Below are 22,453 nucleotides of genomic sequence, written 5' to 3' on the forward strand. Positions count from 1 at the left end.
TGTGAGGCATTTATAAATGGAGAGCATTTAACATGACAGCAAGTCGGCCTAGAAGTGGGCGCCCTTCCAAAATATCCCCAAGAGCCACAAGAACAATAATAAATCAGGTAAAAGCAAACCCAAACATAACATCTAGAGATTTGCAGACCTCCCTTGTTGCATCTCCGGTAACTGTGCAAGCTTCAATAATAAAAACACTGAATCCAAATGCCATTCATGGGGGGGTTTCTAGGAAGAAGCCTCTGCTGTCAAAAAATAACCAAACTGCCCGTCTTAAATTTGACAGAGACCACCTGTACAAACCTGAATGTTTCTGGAAGTCCATTCTCTGGATCGATTAATAAAATAATTGCCCTTTTTGGCCACAATCATCACCTCCATGTTTGGCAAAAACCCAACACTGCCCACCACCAAAATAACCTTATCCCAACAGTCAAGCATGGTGCTGGGATTGTTAAGATCTGGGGCTGCTTTTCCTCATCTGGATCCGGATTACTCCACATCATCAAGGGAACCATGGATTCTGAGGTATACCAGGAGATTCTTGAACAGAGCATCAGGCCATCAGTCAAGGAGCTGAAGCTGGGTCGAAAATGTGGCTTCAAACAAGACAACGACCCAAAGTACTCAAGCAAATCTACCAAAGAATGGCTCACGAGAAAGAACATTTGTGTTTTGGATTGGCCAAGTCCAAGTCCTGACCTAAATCCAATCGAGATGCTGTGGCAGGACCTGAAACAGGAAGTTCATGCCAGACACCCCTCAAACCTCACTCAATTGGCTGAGTTCTGTAAGGGGGAGTGGGAAAAAATCCCTCAAAACAGATGTCAGAAACTGATTACTGGATATAGGAGACGTTTACTATCGCTGCTAATGGAGGTGCCACAAGCGATTGACTGAAGGAGTTCATGTATTTTGCACACATCAAATCTGAGTTTCTGTTAAATAAACCTCTTGTTAAATAAACAATGAAAATATATCATCATTTTTTGGTTTCTGTAACTTACGTGGAATGTTTTTCTTATGAATTGGGGTTTGGATAAGGATTTTATATGTTGATTTTATAGCAAAATAATGAACAGTCCTGTAGGGTTCACATACATTCAAGCAACACTGTATATCTTAGTGTACAGCAAGACACAGAGTAACTAGCAAAACGTAGCTAATAACACCTTAGTGCAACTACAGTAGCTAACTTTAAAGTGAATGTTCTACTTACAGATATGGTCTGGATTTTCTCTTGTAGCGTTTCAATCTGAAGAGAGAACAAAAATTGCGTTAGAAATGTGTGCAAAGACATCCTATCACGTGACCCAATACGAGTGTTGATACTGGGGCTTATGGTTTGGTTTAAGTACTTCGTAGTTTAGCTTACTATTGAGCGGTTATGGATCAGTATTTGGCAGGCTGTCTTAGGCTTACTTACATGTTGCTTTTCCTCATGTTTGCCTTGAATCAGGGCTTTGGTCCTGTGAAAAGACAAACACCAATGTGCATGTCATGTGAATGAGAACAAATCCTAATATGATCAAACTAATATCAAAATCCACTTACAGCTCGTTTAGAGTCTGTCTATACATCTTCTCAGTGCTGTGGAGTTTTTGATGTAGAGCGACATTCTTCTCTTCAAGCTGACAATTTTTGTCTGTTGCAAAGTAAACAGATATACATGTAAAGTAAAGAACATATCAATACAGAACAAAGTGATTCTGGCTGGTGAGACATATGTTGTGTGTTTGTAACATAGCCTACCCCGAAGACCCCTGTTCACCTCCTCCAGTGTGGTGTTGATCTGTAGAAGATTCTGCATTTTTAAGTGCTAGAGCAAACAACTGATCCATTGTAAAATATTATAGTATTTACAGTTTTGGGGTAAACTGAAAAGAGGGTCCTTTCTGTAATCACACCCATTCTTTTCATCTACTTATTTCAGTAACTTAACCAAATGTCTCCTAGCTTACACAAGACTATACATTAACTTACTAAGGTTGCATTCTTCATCACAGTGACCTCGATCTCAATGTTTTCCTCACTCTTGATATCTGTAACTAAGATGGGTATTTGATCAACAGATTAATGCACATTTAGTTGTAGATAACCCTGCATGGTTCTACCCTCGAACAATCCTGACAAGTAAGCTTAGTAGGTCGATAAACAGTTTGCAAACTTTCTACACGCAGATCAAACTGTGTGATTTACTCACCGGTAGATTGGGTGTCGGTGGCACTAGGGATCCTGGCATCCCCACTGTGATTCTCTTTAAGTGGTTCCATCGGTCCCCACTGTTGGGAGCCATAACATAAACCCCATTAAGATAGCTCTTTATCATCATACCAAACCAGTGAGTTTGATTGAGCAGTAATGGACTTACAACAGCTTTCAGTTTCTGTATGCGTTCAGCACGCTCCTGGAGCTGGAGATGAAATGCCTCCATTTCTCCAGCTCTGATGTTCCATTGTTTCTTCATATCCTTGGGATAAAAGAGATGGGCTCAATGTTAACTGTGTGATAAACATCTGACCATGACAATTAAACAAATTGATGAATGGACTATACTTTGACCGTGAGTTAATAGTTCAAATACATTTTCACCGGTAGACCGGTAGTTTTTTGACTTTGCACCTATACAACTCCATACATTTCCAGAAACTAAACATTAGTCAATGTCAGTCCATTAGACCTGATGACACATTGGTCATACACTGTAGAGGGCAGGGAAACTAGTTAAAGGGGTTGAGGAATAATAGTTCTCTGACTGCTTACCTCCAGCTCCTGACTATCCTCCTGAGAGGACTGCAGGCATGCCCGCAACCTTTTCACTGGCGCGTCATAGTCCTTCAACTAAAGCCAACCAGATTTAGAACATAAGTTACAATTATCATGGAAAAGTATGTTATTCAAGTCCAGAATGTCCCAGGTCTGACTTATCTTCTGAAACGTACCAGTGTCTCCATTTCAGACAATTTAATCATTATGTCGCATTTCTTTTTCGATAGCTGGGCGAGTTTCACGTTTAGCTGTGTCTCAGTCACTGGCGATACAGATGGGAATATGAAATTAGTCTTGGTTCAGGCATGACTAAGGAGCTAAATCTACGGTATAAAATGTAAGTACAAAAGCTTTCTTCTCCTCATCTGAGCTACTTAATGAAAGGTAGGAAAACTCACATAGACGTAGCCTGCTTTTGATCTATGAGAAACAGAGACAAGGCAATGAGAACAACGTTCAAACATGGACTACATCATACATCATTAGAAGATCAATCAAACTGCAAAATGAGCCTTTCCCTCAATTCCTTTCATTTCCATAGGTAATTGAAGTGTATGAAAATGGTTGTAACATGGTAATAATACAAAAAGTTTACCGCAAGGACGGTCCTCCATAGTAATATCACACCAAGAACAATCAGGGCAGCAGGGAGAGTGAGCTGCCATCCCACTCCAGGATGGGTTGCTCCAAACCATTCCTCTTCTAGAGAGAAGAGAAACTGGACAAACAAACAAACAAATGTCACATTACCATTTATTATGGAATTCACATCAGATGGAATGGACTGTCAATGAGGTAGAAAGGTAGATTACCATAAAGGATCTCTGTGGGTACTATTTACCAGTGGTGTAAAGTACCTTAATAAAGTACAAATCCCCCCAAAAACTACTCAAGTAGTACTTGTTACATTTTGAATGCTTAGCAGGACAGGAAAATTTTCCAATTCACGCACTTATCAAGAGAACAGCCCTGGTCATCCTTACTGCCTCTGATGGCGGACTCACAAAACACACACACTTTTTTTGTAAAAGTGTGGGAGTGTGCTCCTGGCTATCCGTAAATTAAAAAAAGAAAATTGTGCCTTCTGGTTTTGTTAATACATGGAATTTGAAATTATTTATAGGCTACATTTACTTTTGATACTTCAGTAGTGTAACGACCCTGGGTTTTCAGCCGAAATCGACGATGCCGCTCGAACATGCTTTTGCGGCACAGTCGATAGCGCGCCGGACCGCGGGCTCGAAGGTCACATTACATTGGTGTCAGAAGTGATCGGACCTTGCATACACGACAGTGCGTGTGCTTGGCCGGTGAGCGCGTTCCTGTAAGACCTAGAGTCACAAGCTAGCGCGAGGACGCGCTCTTTGAAAGGAGGGAGTTGTGTAACGACCCTTGGTTTATAAGCGCGGAAATCGATTCTGCCGCTCGAGCAGGCTTTTGCGGCACTGGACCTGGGGCTCGAAGACCTGCTCCCTGCCGTTTCATTACAGTATATTTAAAACCAAATACCTTTAGACTTTTATTTAAGTCGTATTTTACTGGCTGACTTTCACTTTTACTTGATTTTCTATTAAGGTATCTTAACTTTTATGTAGGACAATTGGGTACTTTTTCCACCACTGCTATTTAACTACTCTTTCAACTAAAGCCATTTCATATTTGCATTAAGCTCCATAGACTACACCAGCCACAAGCCCTTCACACTTCTACCATTATTAGCCTACTTCAATACTACAAACATTATGTTCAGGAAATGTCCTTGTCTAGTTTTGTACTCAGGCCTACATCCTTTAGTCCTCCAAGAAAAAGCGCGAAGAAAATGGTAAATTGGCCAATCACTCCTTGTTCGGGCATCGTCATGGCGGGCCAAGGAGCACCAAACTCCGGTACACCTACTTCTTGATACACATCCATATCGATGACTGAACCAAAATACACAAGACTCTATTTTTTAACTGCATGCTTTGTGACATCATAATAGAGACATTGTCAAGCCGCACCCCTTAGTTACTGTTGCGAGGTCCGACATGGGTTTTTTCTTCCAGCAAAGCGCAGATCCGCATTGAAATGGATGGCAGGCCTACGGGTCAAAATAATCTCAAACTGTGTTGACACAGATGATAAAATTAAACCCATTGTCAAGGAATGTTAGGCTCTTGATTGACAAGCTGACGCACCAACTATTGTATCATAGTTATCACAATTCATAATTATCATACAAAAATAACGAATAAAGGCAGAGTTTAGGGCCTAAAACACTATTATTTAGTAATTTACTCATATTCAAAACCCTAAGAGATCATAACACTAGCCTAATTTTAAAAAAAACATCAGGGAATAGGCCTACAGAATATAAAGTATATATCTAAGATATTTTGGTTTAGCTCTTCAACAGTTGATCTTAGAAAGTAGCCTAATCCCACATCCCTAATTTAATTTAGTTTAGCTAGTTAGTTTTAGTTTGGAAACACCCAACTCATTAAAAAAATACAATTATACTGTGTGACTCAGTGAGTCTCCGTCGTTACTTAAGCACATAGTTGAATTTCACTTAAATTATTAGGTCTACTTCTTATTTCCCTATAGGATATATATTTAGTCATTCGCTTCCCCACATTTAGTTTTAATTACATTTTTTTTTTTTAACCTTTATTTAACTAGGCAAGGTTAAGAACAAATTCTTATTTTCAATGACGGCCTAGGAACAGTGGGTTAACTGCCTGTTCAGGGGCAGAACGACAGATTTTTACCTTGTCAGCTCGGGGGTTTGAACTTGCAACCTTCCGGTTACTAGTCCAACTAGTCCACTAGGCTACGCTGCCGCCCCAGCGATTGTGTTTTCTGCCATTATCATGAGTATTTACCCTGCGCAAATCTAATGTGTTGGGAAAATGTTCTTCTCGTACTTGAGTGAAACATTTAAATACGTTAATTTACCCGTATTTAATCCTCCAAGATAAATTTATGCAAGATAAGTTTACACCCGCAACACTCATGAGAAAGAGGATTTGTTTTTATTTTCATAAATTAGTATAGGCCTACATTTCCCGTTGCTTGTAGGCTAATTCGCGCGTCTCGAGCTCCATGTCTTTTGTCATTGTCAGGATCAACTAGGCCGTTATGCGAATGCGCTTTGATATTGAAGTTTAGGCTTACTACAGGAATCAGACCTGTTCTTTTACTACATCTAACTGTTTCAGGTTTTGCTTAGCTTAAATTCTACCTTTAATAATTAGTCTATAACAATTGAACTTCCTTTCAAAAACCCTTTTAGATAGCTTAATAAGTATTCCTTCTCATTTTCCATCTTTCGTTCACCTTTTTGGCATCAACGTTAGAGAACAGTGTTGACCACAAGATGGAGACAGAGTAAAGGAAATGGACATATCAAAATGGAAACGGATTCTCCAACACACAGGAAGGTTACTACTACAGGTTGCTCTAACTCATTTCAGTAGGTGAAGCACAGCGACCGGTGTTTACCTATCAGTAATGAATAGACTCGTGTGTCCTTTACAGGTATGCATTAGCACCATAATGGACAGTGTAACTATACAACTACACTAGAGTGTTTAATTGCATGATTTGTATTAGAGAACAAGTTTCAGTAAAATAAAGACAACAGAGAGATATACTGTCCTAATATTAACCTTTCACGCATATTATCGCACACACACATACGCACACTCACACACACACACACACACGCTCATACACACACACGCTCATACACTCTCTCTCTAATACACCAGATGTATTATTGGGAGGAATCACAGGAACATGTGCAGTCTGACAGGCCATCCAGTCTCACCCCAGCGTTGAGGACAGAGCCAGGCCAGCAGCTAGCCGCCAGGGAAGGAGGAGGAAGAGGGAGAGGAGGAGGAGGAGAGGAGGCTGGGGGCCAAGGGAGCACAGGCAGGATCACATATCTCTGGGCTAATTTCTCACATGGTGGAGGAGCCTTCTATCTCATTTCCTCCTCCAAGCCCAACATCCTCCCAGGAAAATAATTTACAAGGTAACAAAACAGGATTGTGTGTTTGACTGAGAGCAATGTTGTCCTCCCACCCGGTGCGGAGAGAGTGAGAATGAGAAGGAGAGAGGGGAGAGATGGTGTGCAGCACTGCCAGAGAAAGACAAGCTGACGGTGGATTTATACGACCCTAGAGAGAGGGAGATGGGGAGCTAGACAGAGAGGATTATGGAAATAGAGAGGGAGAGACAAAAGTGCTACAGAGAGATTGAGAGGGGGAGAATGAGAAAGACAGAGAGACAGATTGTGTAGTCTATTGTCTCAAACCTGTGGCCTACATGGAGGTAGGAGCATGTCAGAGTTGAGCAGACTGGGTGGAGGGTCTCTCACCTGCACATCCTGCCAGTAGACATAGCACCAGTTGTACTAAACATTTGTACCTAGTCATGGAAAATAAGAAATTAAGGTTATGAGAAGGTAAAAGAGAAAGATGGATTTAGATTTTAGATTTCAATGTAGTGTTTTTCATGAGAGAACAAGGTTCAAAGTTGAGAAAGTCAAGCCCCTTAATTTTTAATTCTCTAAAAGATCCTGTTGGATCTCTCTATGGCTACATCTCAAATGGCACCCTATCCCTATATAGTGCACTACTTTTGACCAGGGAGCATAGGACTCCGGTCAAAAGTAGTGCACTGTATAGGAAATAGATAGGGTGCCATTAGAGACAGAACCTACTTCTCCTGGAAAGGTATTATCACCAGAATTTTCATCAACAGCGCATGTGACAGGTATTATCACCAGAATTTTCATCAACAGCGCATGTGACAGGTATTATCACCAGAATTTTCATCAACAGCGCATGTGACAGGTATTATCACCAGAATTTTCATCAACAGCGCATGTGACAGGTAGTATCACCTGCATGTTCATCAACAGCACATGTGACAGGTATTATCACCTGCATTTTCATCAACAACCCATGTGACGGGTAGTATCACCTGCATGTTCATAAACAACCCATGTGACAGGTAGTATTACCTGCATGTTCATCAACAACCCATGTGACAGGTATTATCACCTCAATTTTCATCAACAACCCATGTGACAGGTAGTATCACCTGCATGTTCATCAACAGCGCATGTGACGGGTAGTATCACCTGCATGTTCATCAACAACCCATGTGTCAGGTATTGTCACCTGCATGTTCATCAACAGCACATGTGACAGGTAGTATCACCTGGATGTTCATCAACAACCCATGTGACAGGTAGTATCACCTGCATGTTCATCAACAACCCATGTGACAGGTAGTATCACCTGCATGTTCATCAACAACCCATGTGACAGGTAGATCACCTGCATGTTCATCAACAACCCATGTGACAGGTAGATCACCTGCATGTTCATCAACAACCCATGTGACAGGTAGTATGACCTGCATGTTCATCAACAGCGCATGTGACAGGTATTATCACCTGTATGTTCATCAACAACCCATGGGACAGGTATTATCACCTGCATGTTCATCAACAACCCATGTGACAGGTAGTATCACCTACATGTTCATGAACAACCCATGTGAAAGAGGGGAGGTGACATAAAATACCAGGGTTTAAGACTTCCACGTTTCTCTCAATGCTGAGTTTCACATTTCAGAACCTCTAATCTCCCTAAAACAGCAGACAGGGTGTGAATCCTCTATAGACCTGCCTTTCCACTTAGGAACGGGATGGGGAGAGTAACAACACAGGAGAGGTGTGCGTTTATGCGATTCCAGTAAATATAGACGAGACAGTTAGGTATTGAGAAAATAAAGTGTGTGTTCAAGTATAAGAAGACAAGAAAAGATCGGGATACATTGCTGTATTAACTTAAATGACATTGTCAGGATTTTGATGAGCTATCTTTACGATGAAAGGTTTACTCATAGAGATACTATAATTCGATGGGTTTACCTACAATATTATTGATAATGAATAATCCCCTACAAATGTGCAGCAATATGAGCACTTTTAACAGTTCATAGTACTTAAAAAAGAATAATAATAACAACCCTCTTTTTCTAATAACTTTAATGACAATACCTATGTTTTACTTGCTCACCCAGTTTGAGTCCATGGCACTCTGTGTGTTGGAATGGAATGAATTGTAAATCATTGTCTTACTGTAATGTAATAATAACACAGCCCACACCCTCGTCCTGCTCTATGCACTAAACTGAGGCCGTCAACTGACAGATACTTCAATACTCCTTTCTGTCCATGGAACTCATTGAGGGAATAAATTAATCTAAACACACACAGGTGAAGAGGTATTTCAAGGCTAAGCAGAAAATTGTCCTGGACAGGGGACAGCCGAAGTGTGTGTGTGTGTGTGTAAGCCAAAGCAGAGGTGAGGAATGCGCACTGGGGTAGGGGCATGGAACACACAGAAGAGGAACCAAAAGTGTGCGTTATGACATTACAGTTAAGCAAACACACACACATGTCCACACACACACGCTACAGTGTGTGCTGAGTCTCAGATGTGTTTTAAGTGCAGCACCAGCAGCAGTAATTAGTGATGTCTCAGAGTGTGCCTTCACTTTTAAACGTGTTAATTAATAATGATCCCACTCCTGTCCCACTCAGGCAGCCCTGCTTGTTTCTCAGAGTACGGGCTTGACTGATTAGTGTTCCTCAGAGCCAAAGGGTTTCATGCATAAGTGCTCTTGTCGCTCACCGAGTCTCCAAACTACCCTGAGTGTACAATAGTACTGGTACAGAGATCAGCTACAGTATGTTTCTTAAACATGCTGAGTGTGTGTGTGTGTGTGTGTGTGTGTGTGTGTGTGTGTGTGTGTAATTGTGTGTTTCATGTGTGTGTGTGTCTGTTTGTACAGCACAACTGTAATATCTGAGTCTAGAATACTTGATTACTGTACTGAAAGATCCACATGTGTAAACAATTCATCATACTCGTATTAGAGTGTGACCTCTTTTCGCTCTCCTCTCTCCCCCAATCTCTCTGTATTTCTCTCCCTCCACCTTACCCCCTCTTTCTGTGCCTCGTGAGGCCTGCCTGGCTGGTGATTGAACACAACGTGCTATTTAAACACTCTCAAATCACAGAGAGACTCTTGATGTCTCTGTTTGCATTAGAGCCCGAGCCTGGGAGTGCAAATGGTCCTTCAAAAGCCCATCACACTCAATTAGACTGCCATTCTGACGACGTGCTCATGTGACCCTGTAAACGTGTGGACTAGACAGATAGACAACTAGGCTAGTCTTTGTTCGAGTGTGGCAATGCATTGACATTCAACGACAGAGACACACACAACAGACATAACCATACTCACACACGTACACATGCATGTGCGTGTGTGTTTGTGAGCGTGCGTGTGCGCGCGTGCATGTGTGTGTGTGAAAGGTGTGTCTGGTGCCTGGGGTTAAATCAGCCAGATGAAAGGTGATGATGAGGTCTGGTTCCTCAGTATAGTGACAGCTGTATATTAATCTAAAGAAGTTCTGACAAATCAAACAGATTTTTTTTTCTCTCTCCCCTCTTCACTCCCAATAAAAACCCCACCCCTAGAGCCCTCATCATCCAGCTGAGGTACAGGACTTGAAACGAAATTGATTTCATCTTTAAGGGGATGGGGCTGCTTTGAAACAGCACCAGCTGCCGGTGATGCATGACTTTTCTTTTAGGATTTTTTTTGAACACTTCAACAAACTTGAGCCATATTGTGACGGATAAAGGCCTGAACATCAGCAATACAAACTAATTCTGTAATTGAGAGATGAAACGGACACATTTTGCAGGTTCTGAGAGTCCCGATCGAACTGGGAACATCAATGGGCCCCGCCTGGGAGTGACACCGAGCGTTGTGCGGCTCCTAGAGGATTTGAGCACAGTTGCACATTTAGCCCACGTAAATATTACTGTGATATATAAAGGATACAGTATTATTAGTCAAAGACATACTGGCCTGTACTCATAAAGCACCCCAGTGTAGGAATGCTTATCTAGGATTAGTTTGACCTTTACAATCCTTATGAATAAGATGACATGGACAACAGGATCCTGATCCTAGATCAGCACTCCTAGTCTGAGATGCTTTATGAGTACGGGCCACAGATTCTACAGGGGAGATTTTACTCCACTGTGTTCACATGGAACATCTAGGCCTAATGTCTCTCAGTCCCCGCCTCTCCTCAGATGAACAGTCCCTGGCCCTCTGGTGGCCATCTGAATCCCTCACCTCTACAGAAAATGACAATGTCAAACACATGCAGGTACGGTAACACAATCCTAATAAATGGTCATAACAGACATTCATAATGTCATATGCCTCATTAATCAATCATATATACTACCCTATTTAAAATGCATTGATACAATAAAAATAAAAATATATTGTTTTTACCTTTTGTGTTTTTATTATTTAAAAGCGCACTTGTTACAATTAAGGCTAGACATGATCTTAATAATCAAAACCAAGCAAATAATTTTAAAAACACAGTGACACATATTACACATATTAGCCACTAATTTGTAGTTTGTAAGTGTGCATATAAGTAGCTGAAAAGTTCTTCATTATGTCTTATTAGGTAAGTGTTTTCTTATTCAAACATTATAAGTCAAGTGTTACTGGCCAATCCTTAATAACCTATTTGTTCGCCATCATAAAGACATATTAGTAATAATAAAGAGCAAGTTACACAAGAAACAGATTCTTAGTAAGCTGTCTCAATGTGGGACTATTAAGGACATAGTACCTTAAAATGTGTTCCCTATTCTAAAGTGTGACCATATTTTTACTTTCAGAAATTGGACTCATTGGACAGAAAGGGGCACACTCCCCACACCTATGAGTAAAAGCACATCATGTTTGCCCAATGTGAAGTATTTGTGAAGTTTCATGAAATAAGAAATGTAGATCAAATCCAAGTTTATTGGTCAAGGACACAGACTTGCAGATGTTATTGCAGTTATTGTGTTTCTAGCACCGACAGTGCAGTAATAATACCTAGCAATACAATATGCATGTAATCCAAAAAGTTAAAAGAAAGAAAAAAGGTAAGAAATATCAGAACAAGCAATGTCAGAGTCTGGAATATAAATGTACACAAAAGTATGTGGACACCCCTTCAAATGAGTGGATTCGGCTATTTCAGCCACACCCGTTGCTGACAGGTGTATAAAATTGAGCACACAGCCATGCAATCTCCATAGACATAGCTGCGAAGAGGTAGGCCACACAAGCTCACAGAACGGGACTGCCGAGTGCTGAAGTGCGTAGCGCTTAAAAATTGTCTGTCCATGGTTGCAACACTCACCACCACTCTATGAGCAACATCAGCACAATAACGGTTCGTGGGGAGCTTCATGAAATGGGTTTCCATTGTCAAGCAGCCATACAAGCCTAAGGTCACCATGCGCAATGCCAAGCGTCGGCTGGAGTGGTATGAAGCTCGTCGACCATTGGACTCTGGAGCAGTGGAAACGCATTCTCTGGAGTGATAAGAGAACCATCTGGCAGTCCGACGGACAAATCTGGGATGCCAGGAGAACGCTACCTGCCCCAATGCATAGTGCAAACTGTAAAGTTTGGTGGAGGAGGAATAATGGTCTGGGTCTTTATTTCATGGTTCAGGCTAGGACCCTTAGTTCTAGTGAAGGTAAGTCATAACGCTACAGCACACAATGACATTCTACACGATTCTGTGCTTCCAACTTTGTGGCAACAGTTTGTGAAAGGCCCTTTCCTGTTTCAGTATGATAATGCCCCCGTGCACAAATCAAGGTACATACAGAGATCGTTTGTTGAGATCGGTGTGGAAGAACTTGACTGGCCTGCACAGAGACCTGACCTCAACCCCATTGAACATCTTTTGGATCAATTGGAACCCTGACTGCGAGCAAGGCCTAATCGCCCAACATCAGTGCCAGACCTCACTAATGCTCTTGTGGCTGAATGGAAGCAAGTCCCTGCAACCATGTTCCATGTTGCAGCCTTCCCAGAAGAGTGGAGGATGTTATAGCAGCAAATGGGGGACAAACTCCATGTTAGTGCCCATGATTTTGGAATGAGATGTTCGACGAGCAGGTGTCCACATACCTTTGGTCATGTAGTGTATATTAAATATACCATACAGCCTACATTCAACTCAAATTTTGACATGAACAATTAGCAAATAAACGCCCATAGTGTATATGTAGACTATAGCAACGATCACTTTGAGTAAAAAGGGAAAAACGAGGAAGACCAAACACTCCCTCACTGAATCATAGGCCCATCATAGGCCCATCAAATACAATGATTTAATGTCTAGCGTGTTCTAATCTCATCAAGGACAACTTAGCATTTTTGTTCATTTGTAAATCGGGAGGTGCCAGAACAAAAAGTTAGCACGAGAGGGGGGTGTCTTGAGGAGTTCTGAGGTACCGGAATGCTTAAAAAAATAACACAAAAAACACCTTTTATAATAAAGCATTGCATGCATATCATCGTATTTGCGAAGTGGCATTGAGCAGTAGAGTAGAGGTGCTTGAAGAAGTTGTACCCATTGGGAACATTTTTAGTAGCCTAGGGTCCTGGAAAACATATGCCTTTTATAAACACATTTCGTGGGGTTCTATGTCAATTTACATGACTGGAGACTTTGGCAGAATCTTTTTTAATATCGCACAAATGACAGAAATGACAGGCTACTTTGACACTGACAAACTGAGAATCTGAAATCAATAAAAAAAAAATACCTTGTCTTGAATCCATCAATAGCCTTAGGTGTGTGGAGACACATATTGTAGGCTACATTATGAGGAGGAAATTATAGTCCTAAAAATGCTATCCAGTTTCACTGACTCGCACAATGACGCGCAGCTCCAATAAAGCCTGCCAGTCCCAGCATAGTCAACATTAGAAACATCTTGGTCGATCTCATCCTCCTGAAGGGAAAGCACAGAGCAAATTCAACAACGGCTTTAATAGGAACCAGTCCACAGAAACGCTGTCACAAAGACTGAAACCATCTTTTAGGCTGCAATTCAATCACAATATATCATTGTTATCAGTTATAATTTCAGCTCATCAATAAATAACAATATTATCTAACCAATAAGCACGCAGGTTCTACCAACAGGGCTGGAGCATGGAAATACCAAGGAAACAACAAGACTGCAAATAGAAGGAGTTTTATTTTCTGCGGCAGCAATTAATAGTTTTAATAGTTTTAGCATCAGCTTCGTTCTTATATTCAATAGATTCGTAGTTTCACACATCAATAATCAAAGCTCTGCATATATAAAATCTTCAGCTCTGTTGCTCGCAAAAGCACACATTTTGTTGTGTTACAAAGTGGGATTAAAATGGATTTAGTTGTCTTTTTTTTGGTCAACTATCTACACAAAATACTCTGTAATGTCAAAGTGGGAAAAAAATCTAACATTTGGAAGACATACAATTAAAAATACAATTAATATATCTTGATTAGATAAGTATTCAACCCCCTGAGTCTATACATGTCAGAATCACCTTTGACAGCGATTACAGCTGAGTCTTTCTGGGTAAGTCTCTAAGAGCTTTCCCCACCTGGATTGTGCAACAATTGCCCATTATTCGTTTCAAAATTGTTCAAGCTCTGTCAAACCATTTTCAGGTCTTGCCATATATTTTCAAACAGATTCTCGGCCACACAGGAACATTCACTTCTCCATTCCAGCTCATATTAATGGCTGGAATGGGGTCAATGGAATGGTATCAAGCACATGGAAACCACATGTTTAATGTGTTTGATGCCATTTCATTGACTCCATTCCAGCCATTATTATGAGCTGTCCTCCACTGAGCAGTCTCCACTGAACTCTAGTGTAGATTTGGCCTTGTGTTTTAGGTTATTGTTCTGCTGAAAGGTGAATTCCTCTCCCAGTGTCTTGAGGAAAGTAGGAAAGTTCTTCTAGGATTATGCCTGTGCTTAGCTCCATTCCGTTTATTTTTTATCCTGAAAAACTCCCCAGTCCTTAACGATTACAAGCATACCCATAACATGATGCAGCCACCACGATGCTTGAAAATATAGAGAACGGTACTCAGTAATGTCTTGTATTGGACATGCCTCAAACATAACACTTTGTATTCAGGACAAAACGTTAATTGCGATTAAACATTTTGTGCAGTATTACTTTAGTGCCTAGTTGCAAACAGGATTCATGTTTTTGAATATTTGTATTATGTACAGGCTTCCTTCTTTTCAACCTATTAGTTGGGTTAGTATTCTGGAGTAACAACAATGTTGTAGATCTAACCTCTGTTTTCTCCTAACGCAGTGACTGTTTTAAAGTTACCATTGGCCTCATGGTGAAATCCCTGAGCGGTTTCCTTCCTCTCTGCCAACTAAGTTAGAAAGGATGCCTATGTCTTTGTAGTGATTGGGTGTACTGATACACCATCGAAAACGTAATTAATAACTTCACCATGCTCAAAGGGATATTCAATGTCTGCTTTTTTTTGTACCCATCTACCAATAGGTGCCCTTCTTTGCGAGCCGTTGGAAAACCTCTATGATCTCTGTGGTTGAAATCTGTGTTTGAAATTCACTGCTCGACTGAGGGACCTTACAGATAATTGCATGTGTGGGGTACAGAGATGAGGTAGTCATTTGAATTTTTTTTGTTAAACACTATTATTAGTCCATGCAACTTATTATGTGACTTGAAGCTATTTAGGCTTGCCATAACAAAGAGGTTGAATAATTATTGACTCAAGACATTCCACCTTACATTTTTAATTAATTTGTAAAAATGTCAAAAAACATAATGCCACTTTGACATTATGGGGTATTGTGTGTAGGCCGGTGAAAAGAAATCTCAATTCAATCAATTGTAAATTCAGGCTTTAACACAACAAAATGTCTTAAAGGTCAAGAGGTGTGAATACTTTCTGAAGGCACTGTACATTACGATTAGGCTGCCACACTGGAATTTGGACTAAAGGCACATTCACCGCTCTTTGGCACGCCAACCTTCACAGGTAAAGGGAATTTTCTGGCACAGGGAAAGACTGGAATTTTCTAAGGCAAATCCCACCCTCCAATAACGAGATGGACCTGAACGCAACCACAGTCAGCTGACGCATGTCACACAAAAAAAGGAAAGGGAAGAAAGGGAGACAGAAAATGGGCCTGAACTAGCAGTTTTTGGAAACACATTTTTTGGTCATAACCATTTCATAATATGTTATAACGGCTTACGTAACGTGTCATAACCGGTTCTAATATGGTCATAACAATGTCATGACACATATTTGGACATTTTGGGATATATATTGCATTATTTTCAAGTGTTAAACTTTTTTTTATAATGAGTATATACACTACTGGTCAAAAGTTTTAGAACACCTACACTCATTCAAGGGTTTTTTCTTTATTTTTAACATTGTAGATTAATAGTGAAAACATTAAAACTATGAAATAACGCATATGGAATCATGTAGTAACCAAAAAAGTGATAAACAAATCAAAATATGTTTTATATTTGAGATTCTTCAAATAGTCACCGTTTGCCTTGATGACAGCTTCGCACACACTTGGCATTCTCTCAACCAGCTTCACCTGGAATGCTTTCCAACATTCTTGAAGCAGTTCCCACATATGCTGAGCATTTGTTGGCTGCTTTTCCTTCACTCTGCGGTCCAACTCATCCCAAACCATCTCATTTTGATTGAGGTCGGAGGATTGTGGAGGCCAGGTCATCTGATGCAGCACTCCATCACTCTCCTTCTTGGTCAAATAGCCCTTACACAGCCTGGAGGTGTGTTGGGTCATTGTTCTGTTGAAAAACAAATGATTGTCTGTCATGTACTGTCATGTTGTGTCTTGTTTCTGTCCTTTCTCTTCACCCTGTCTCCCTCTGCTGGTCGTGTTAGGTTACCTTTTCTCCCCCTCTTTCCCCCAGCTGTCCCTTGTCTTCTCTGACTACCTCGTTCACCCCTTTTCCCACCTGTTCCCTTTTTCCCTCTGATTAGGTCTCTATATCTCTCTCTCTTTCTGCTCCTGTCTTTGTCGGATTCTTGTTTGTGTTAGTCATGCCTGAACCAGACTATCGTCATGTTTGCTGCAACCTTGTCCTGTCCTGTCGGAATCTGCCGGTCCATCTGAGCCTACCTATGTTTGGTTATTAAAGAAGCTCTGTTTACATTAATTCGCTTTTGGGTCCTCATTCACGCACCGTAACAGAAGAATCCGACCAAGAATGGACCCAGCGACTTCGGATCCTCTCCACTCAGCCGTCGAGATCCAGGGAGCGATGCTAGGCAGACACGAGCAGGAATTGTCTGCTGCTCGACATGCCGTTGAGACCCTGGCCACCCAAGTCTCCAACCTCACAGAACAGGTTCACCATCTCCGCCTCGATCCACCGGCCACTTCCAGGGCTTTCGAATCTCCGGAGCCCAGAATCAATAACCCGCCGTGTTACTCTGGGGAGCCCACTGAATGCCGCTCGTTCCTCACCCAGTGTGATATTGTGTTTTCTCTCCAGCCCAACACTTACTCCAGGAGCACTGCTCGTGTCGCCTACGTCATATCTCTCCTTACTGGACGGGCTCGTGAGTGGGGCACGGCAATCTGGGAGGCAAGGGCTGAGTGTACTAACCAGTATCAGGACTTTAAGGAGGAGATGATACGGGTTTTTGATCGATCTGTTTTTGGGGAGGAGGCTTCCAGGGCCCTGTCTTCCCTATGTCAAGGTAATCGATCCATAACAGACTACTCTATTGAGTTTCGCACTCTTGCTGCCTCCAGTGGCTGGAACGAGCCGGCTTTGCTCGCTCGTTTTCTGGAGGGTCTCCGCGCAGAGGTTAAGGATGAGATTCTCTCCCGGGAGGTTCCTTCCAGCGTGGATTCCTTGATTGAACTCGCTATTCGCATTGAGCGACGGGTTGATCTTCGTCACCGAGCTCGTGGAAAGGAGCTCGCGTTCTCCGTTGCCCCCCTCTCCGCATCACTACCATCTTCCTCTGCCGGCTCGGGTGCTGAGCCTATGCAGCTGGGAGGTATCCGCATCTCGACTAAGGAGAGGGAACGGAGAATCACCAACCGCCTCTGTCTCTATTGCGGTTCTGCTGGTCATTTTGTCACTTCATGTCCAGTAAAAGCCAGAGCTCATCAGTAAGCGGAGGGCTACTGGTGAGCGCTACTACTCCTGTCTCTCCTTCAAGATCCTGCACTACCTTGTCGGTCCATCTACGCTGGACCGGTTCGTCAGCTTCCTGCAGTGCCTTAATAGACTCTGGGGCGGAGGGCTGTTTTATGGACGAGACCTGGGCTCGGGAACATGACATTCCTCTCAGACAGTTAAGGGAGTCCACGGCCTTGTTCGCCCTGGATGGTAGTCCTCTCCCCAGGATTCAGCGTGAGACGCTACCTTTAACCCTCACTGTTTCTGGTAATCATAGCGAAACCATTTCTTTTTTAATTTTTCGTTCACCTTTTACACCTGTTGTTTTGGGCCATCCCTGGCTAGTTTGTCATAATCCTTCTATTAATTGGTCTAGTAATTCTATCCTCTCCTGGAACGTCTCTTGTCATGTGAAATGTTTAATGTCTGCTATCCCTCCTGTTTCCTCTGTCTCTTCTTCACAGGAGGAGCCTGGTGATTTGACAGGGGTGCCGGAGGAATATCACGATCTGCGCACGGTGTTCAGTCGGTCCAGGGCCACCTCTCTTCCTCCACACCGGTCGTATGATTGTAGTATTGATCTCCTTCCGGGAACCACTCCCCCCCGGGGTAGACTATACTCTCTGTCGGCTCCCGAACGTAAGGCTCTCGAAGATTATTTGTCTGTAGCTCTTGACGCCGGTACCATAGTCCCCTCCTCCTCTCCCGCCGGAGCGGGGTTTTTTTTGTTAAGAAGAAGGACGGGTCCCTGCGCCCCTGCATAGATTATCGAGGGCTGAATGACATAACAGTGAAGAATCGTTATCCGCTTCCTCTTATGTCTTCAGCCTTCGAGATCCTGCAGGGAGCCAGGTTTTTCACTAAGTTGGACCTTCGTAACGCTTACCATCTCGTGCGCATCAGGGAGGGGGACGAGTGGAAGACGGCGTTTAACACTCCGTTAGGGCACTTTGAATACCGGGTTCTTCCTTTCGGCCTCGCTAACGCTCCAGCTGTCTTTCAGGCATTAGTCAATGATGTCCTGAGAGACATGCTGAACATCTTTGTTTTCGTTTACCTTGACGATATCCTGATTTTTTCACCGTCACTCCAGATTCATGTTCAGCACGTTCGACGTGTCCTCCAGCGCCTTTTAGAGAATTGTCTTTTTGTGAAGGCTGAGAAGTGCTCTTTTCATGCCTCCTCCGTCACATTTCTCGGTTCTGTTATTTCCGCTGAAGGCATTAAGATGGATCCCGCTAAGGTCCAAGCTGTCATTGATTGGCCCGTCCCTAAGTCACGCGTCGAGCTGCAGCGCTTTCTCGGCTTCGCGAACTTCTATCGTCGTTTCATCCGTAATTTCGGTCAGGTGGCAGCTCCTCTCACAGCCCTTACTTCTGTCAAGACGTGCTTTAGGTGGTCCGTTTCCGCCCAGGGAGCTTTTGATCTCCTCAAGAATCGTTTTACATCCGCACCTATCCTTGTTACACCTGACGTCACTAGACAGTTCGTTGTCGAGGTTGACGCGTCAGAGGTGGGCGTGGGAGCCATTCTTTCTCAGCGCTCCCTCTCTGACGACAAGGTCCACCCTTGCGCGTATTTTTCTCATCGCCTGTCGCCGTCGGAATGTAACTATGATGTGGGAAACCGCGAACTGCTCGCCATCCGCTTAGCCCTAGGCGAATGGCGACAGTGGTTGGAGGGGGCGACCGTTCCTTTTGTCGTTTGGACTGACCATAGGAACCTTGAGTACATCCGTTCTGCCAAACGACTTAATGCGCGTCAGGCGCGCTGGGCGCTGTTTTTCGCTCGTTTCGAGTTCGTGATTTCTTATCGTCCGGGCTCTAAGAACACCAAGCCTGATGCTTTATCTCGTCTCTTCAGTTCTTCAGTAGCCTCCACTGACCCCGAGGGGATTCTCCCTGAGGGGCGTGTTGTCGGGTTGACTGTCTGGGGAATTGAGAGGCAGGTAAAGCAAGCACTCACTCAAACTCCGTCGCCGCGCGCCTGTCCTAGGAACCTTCTTTTCGTTCCCGTTCCTACTCGTCTGGCCGTTCTTCAGTGGGCTCACTCTGCCAAGTAAGCCGGCCACCCTGGCGTTCGGGGTACGCTTGCTTCCATTCGCCAGCGTTTTTGGTGGCCCACCCGGGAGCATGACACGCGTCGCTTCGTGGCTGCTTGTTCGGTCTGCGCGCAGACTAAGTCCGGTAACTCCCCTCCTGCCGGCCGTCTCAGGCCGCTTCCCATTCCCTCTCGACCGTGGTCTCACATCGCCTTAGATTTTGTCACCGGACTGCCTTCGTCAGCGGGGAAGACTGTTATTCTTACGGTTGTCGACAGGTTCTCTAAGGCGGCTCATTTTATCCCCCTTGCTAAGCTTCCTTCTGCTAAAGAGACGGCACAAATCATCATCGAGAATGTTTTCAGAATTCATGGCCTTCCGTCAGACGTCGTTTCGGACAGAGGTCCGCAATTCACGTCTCAATTTTGGAGGGAGTTTTGCCGTTTGATTGGGGCTTCCGTCAGTCTCTCTTCCGGCTTTCACCCCCAGTCTAACGGTCAAGCAGAACGGGCCAATCAGACTATTGGTCGCATCTTACGCAGTCTTTCTTTTCGCAACCCTGCGTCTTGGTCAGAACAGCTCCCCTGGGCAGAATACGCCCACAACTCGCTTCCTTCGTCTGCGACCGGGCTATCTCCTTTTCAGAGTAGCCTCGGGTACCAGCCTCCGCTGTTCTCATCTCAGTTCGCCGAGTCCAGCGTCCCCTCCGCTCAGGCTTTTGTCCAACGTTGCGAGCGCACCTGGAAGAGGGTCAGGTCTGCACTTTGCCGTTATAGGGCGCAGACTGTGAGAGCTGCTAATAAGCGTAGAACTAAGAGTCCAAGATATTGTCGCGGTCAGAGAGTTTGGCTCTCCACTCAGAACCTTCCCCTTAAGACCGCTTCTCGCAAGTTGACCCCGCGGTTCATTGGTCCGTTCCGTATTTCTCAAATCATTAACCCTGTCGCAGTGCGACTTCTTCTGCCGCGATATCTTCGTCGCGTCCACCCGGTCTTCCATGTCTCCTGTGTCAAGCCCGTTCTTCGCGCCCCCGCTCGTCTTCCCCCCCCCCCCCCCCATCCTTGTCGAGGGCGCACCCATCTACAGGGCCCGTAGGATTTTGGACATGCGTCCTCGGGGCCGTGGTCATCAGTACCTAGTAGATTGGGAGGGGTACGGTCCTGAGGAGAGGAGTTGGGTTCCCTCTCGGGACGTGCTGGACCGTGCGCTGATCGATGATTTCCTCCGTTGCCGCCAGGCTTCCTCCTCGAGTGCGCCAGGAGGCGCTCGGTGAGTGGGGGGGTACTGTCATGTACTGTCATGTTGTGTCTTGTTTCTGTCCTTTCTCTTCACCCTGTCTCCCTCTGCTGGTCGTGTTAGGTTACCTTTTCTCCCCCTCTTTCCCCCAGCTGTCCCTTGTCTTCTCTGACTACCTCGTTCACCCCTTTTCCCACCTGTTCCCTTTTTCCCTCTGATTAGGTCTCTATATCTCTCTCTCTTTCTGCTCCTGTCTTTGTCGGATTCTTGTTTGTGTTAGTCATGCCTGAACCAGACTATCGTCATGTTTGCTGCAACCTTGTCCTGTCCTGTCGGAATCTGCCGGTCCATCTGAGCCTACCTATGTTTGGTTATTAAAGAAGCTCTGTTTACATTAATTCGCTTTTGGGTCCTCATTCACGCACCGTAACATTGTCCCACTAAGCCCAAACCAGATGGGATGGCATATCGCTGCAGAATGCTGTGACACTGTAGCCATGCTGGTTAAGTGTGCCTTGAATTCTTAATCAATCACAGACAGTGTCACCAGCAAAGCACCCACACACCATAAGACCTCCTCCTCCATGATTTACAGCAAGTAACTCCGTGAAGCATGTATTTGGGCTGCAATTTCTGAAGCTGGTAACTCTAATTAACTTATCCTCTGCAGCAGAGGTAACTCTGGGTCTTCCATTCCTGTGGCAGTCCTCATGAGAGCCAGTTTCATCATAGCGCTTGATTGTTTTTGCAAATGCACTTGAAGAAACTTTCAAAGTTCTTGAAATGTTCCATATTGATTGATCTTCATATCTTACAGTAATGATGAACTGTCGTTTCTCTTTGCTTATTTATTTATTTAATAAAAAAAAATGTACCCCTTTTTCGTGGTATCCAATTTTTTAGTAGCTACTATCTTGTCTCATCGCTACAACTCCCGTACGGGGTCGGGAGAGACGAAGGTTGAAAGTCATGCGTCCTCCGATACACAACCCAACCAAGCCGCACTGCTTCTTAACACAGCGCCATCCAACACGGAAGCCAGCCGCACCAATGCGGTTTTGATGTCTTCACTATTGTTTTACAATATAGAAAATAGTAAAAATAAAGAAAAACCCTTGAATGAGTAGGTGTTCTAAAATGTTTGACCGGTAGTGTATTATCTACAAAACCTGCTAACTTAAAACTTAAACATGAAGAACTTTCGTTCAAATAAAATGTAATAGTACACAAAAGTAATTCAAATACACATCTAATTTAGGCCTTATTTTACCAT

The 22,453-nt window shown here is 43.5% G+C and overlaps 1 protein-coding gene and 1 long non-coding RNA gene across 2 annotated transcripts; both read right to left on the minus strand.

Annotated features, from left to right (window-relative positions):
• Positions 1-1,358: 1,358 nt before the first annotated feature.
• On the minus strand, positions 1,359-2,282 carry LOC149971201 (uncharacterized). Its single transcript, XR_016492601.1, has 3 exons — positions 1,753-2,282; positions 1,555-1,645; positions 1,359-1,469 (listed from the first exon to the last, which is right to left on the minus strand). It is a non-coding gene; the product is annotated as an uncharacterized LOC149971201 (long non-coding RNA).
• A 394-nt stretch (positions 2,283-2,676) lies between these two features.
• On the minus strand, positions 2,677-4,712 carry LOC118944719 (uncharacterized). Its single transcript, XM_036965217.2, has 5 exons — positions 4,555-4,712; positions 3,365-3,487; positions 3,168-3,189; positions 2,943-3,031; positions 2,677-2,841 (listed from the first exon to the last, which is right to left on the minus strand). Exons 1-5 carry the CDS (start codon positions 4,681-4,683, stop codon positions 2,725-2,727), a joined length of 480 nt encoding a protein of 159 aa, XP_036821112.2. The 5' UTR covers positions 4,684-4,712; the 3' UTR covers positions 2,677-2,724.
• Positions 4,713-22,453: the final 17,741 nt, after the last annotated feature.

The sequence above is a fragment of the Oncorhynchus mykiss genome, chromosome 27 (genome assembly GCF_057628025.1).
Source record: "Oncorhynchus mykiss isolate SJ-2025 chromosome 27, ASM5762802v1, whole genome shotgun sequence".
Taxonomy (NCBI): domain Eukaryota; kingdom Metazoa; phylum Chordata; class Actinopteri; order Salmoniformes; family Salmonidae; genus Oncorhynchus; species Oncorhynchus mykiss.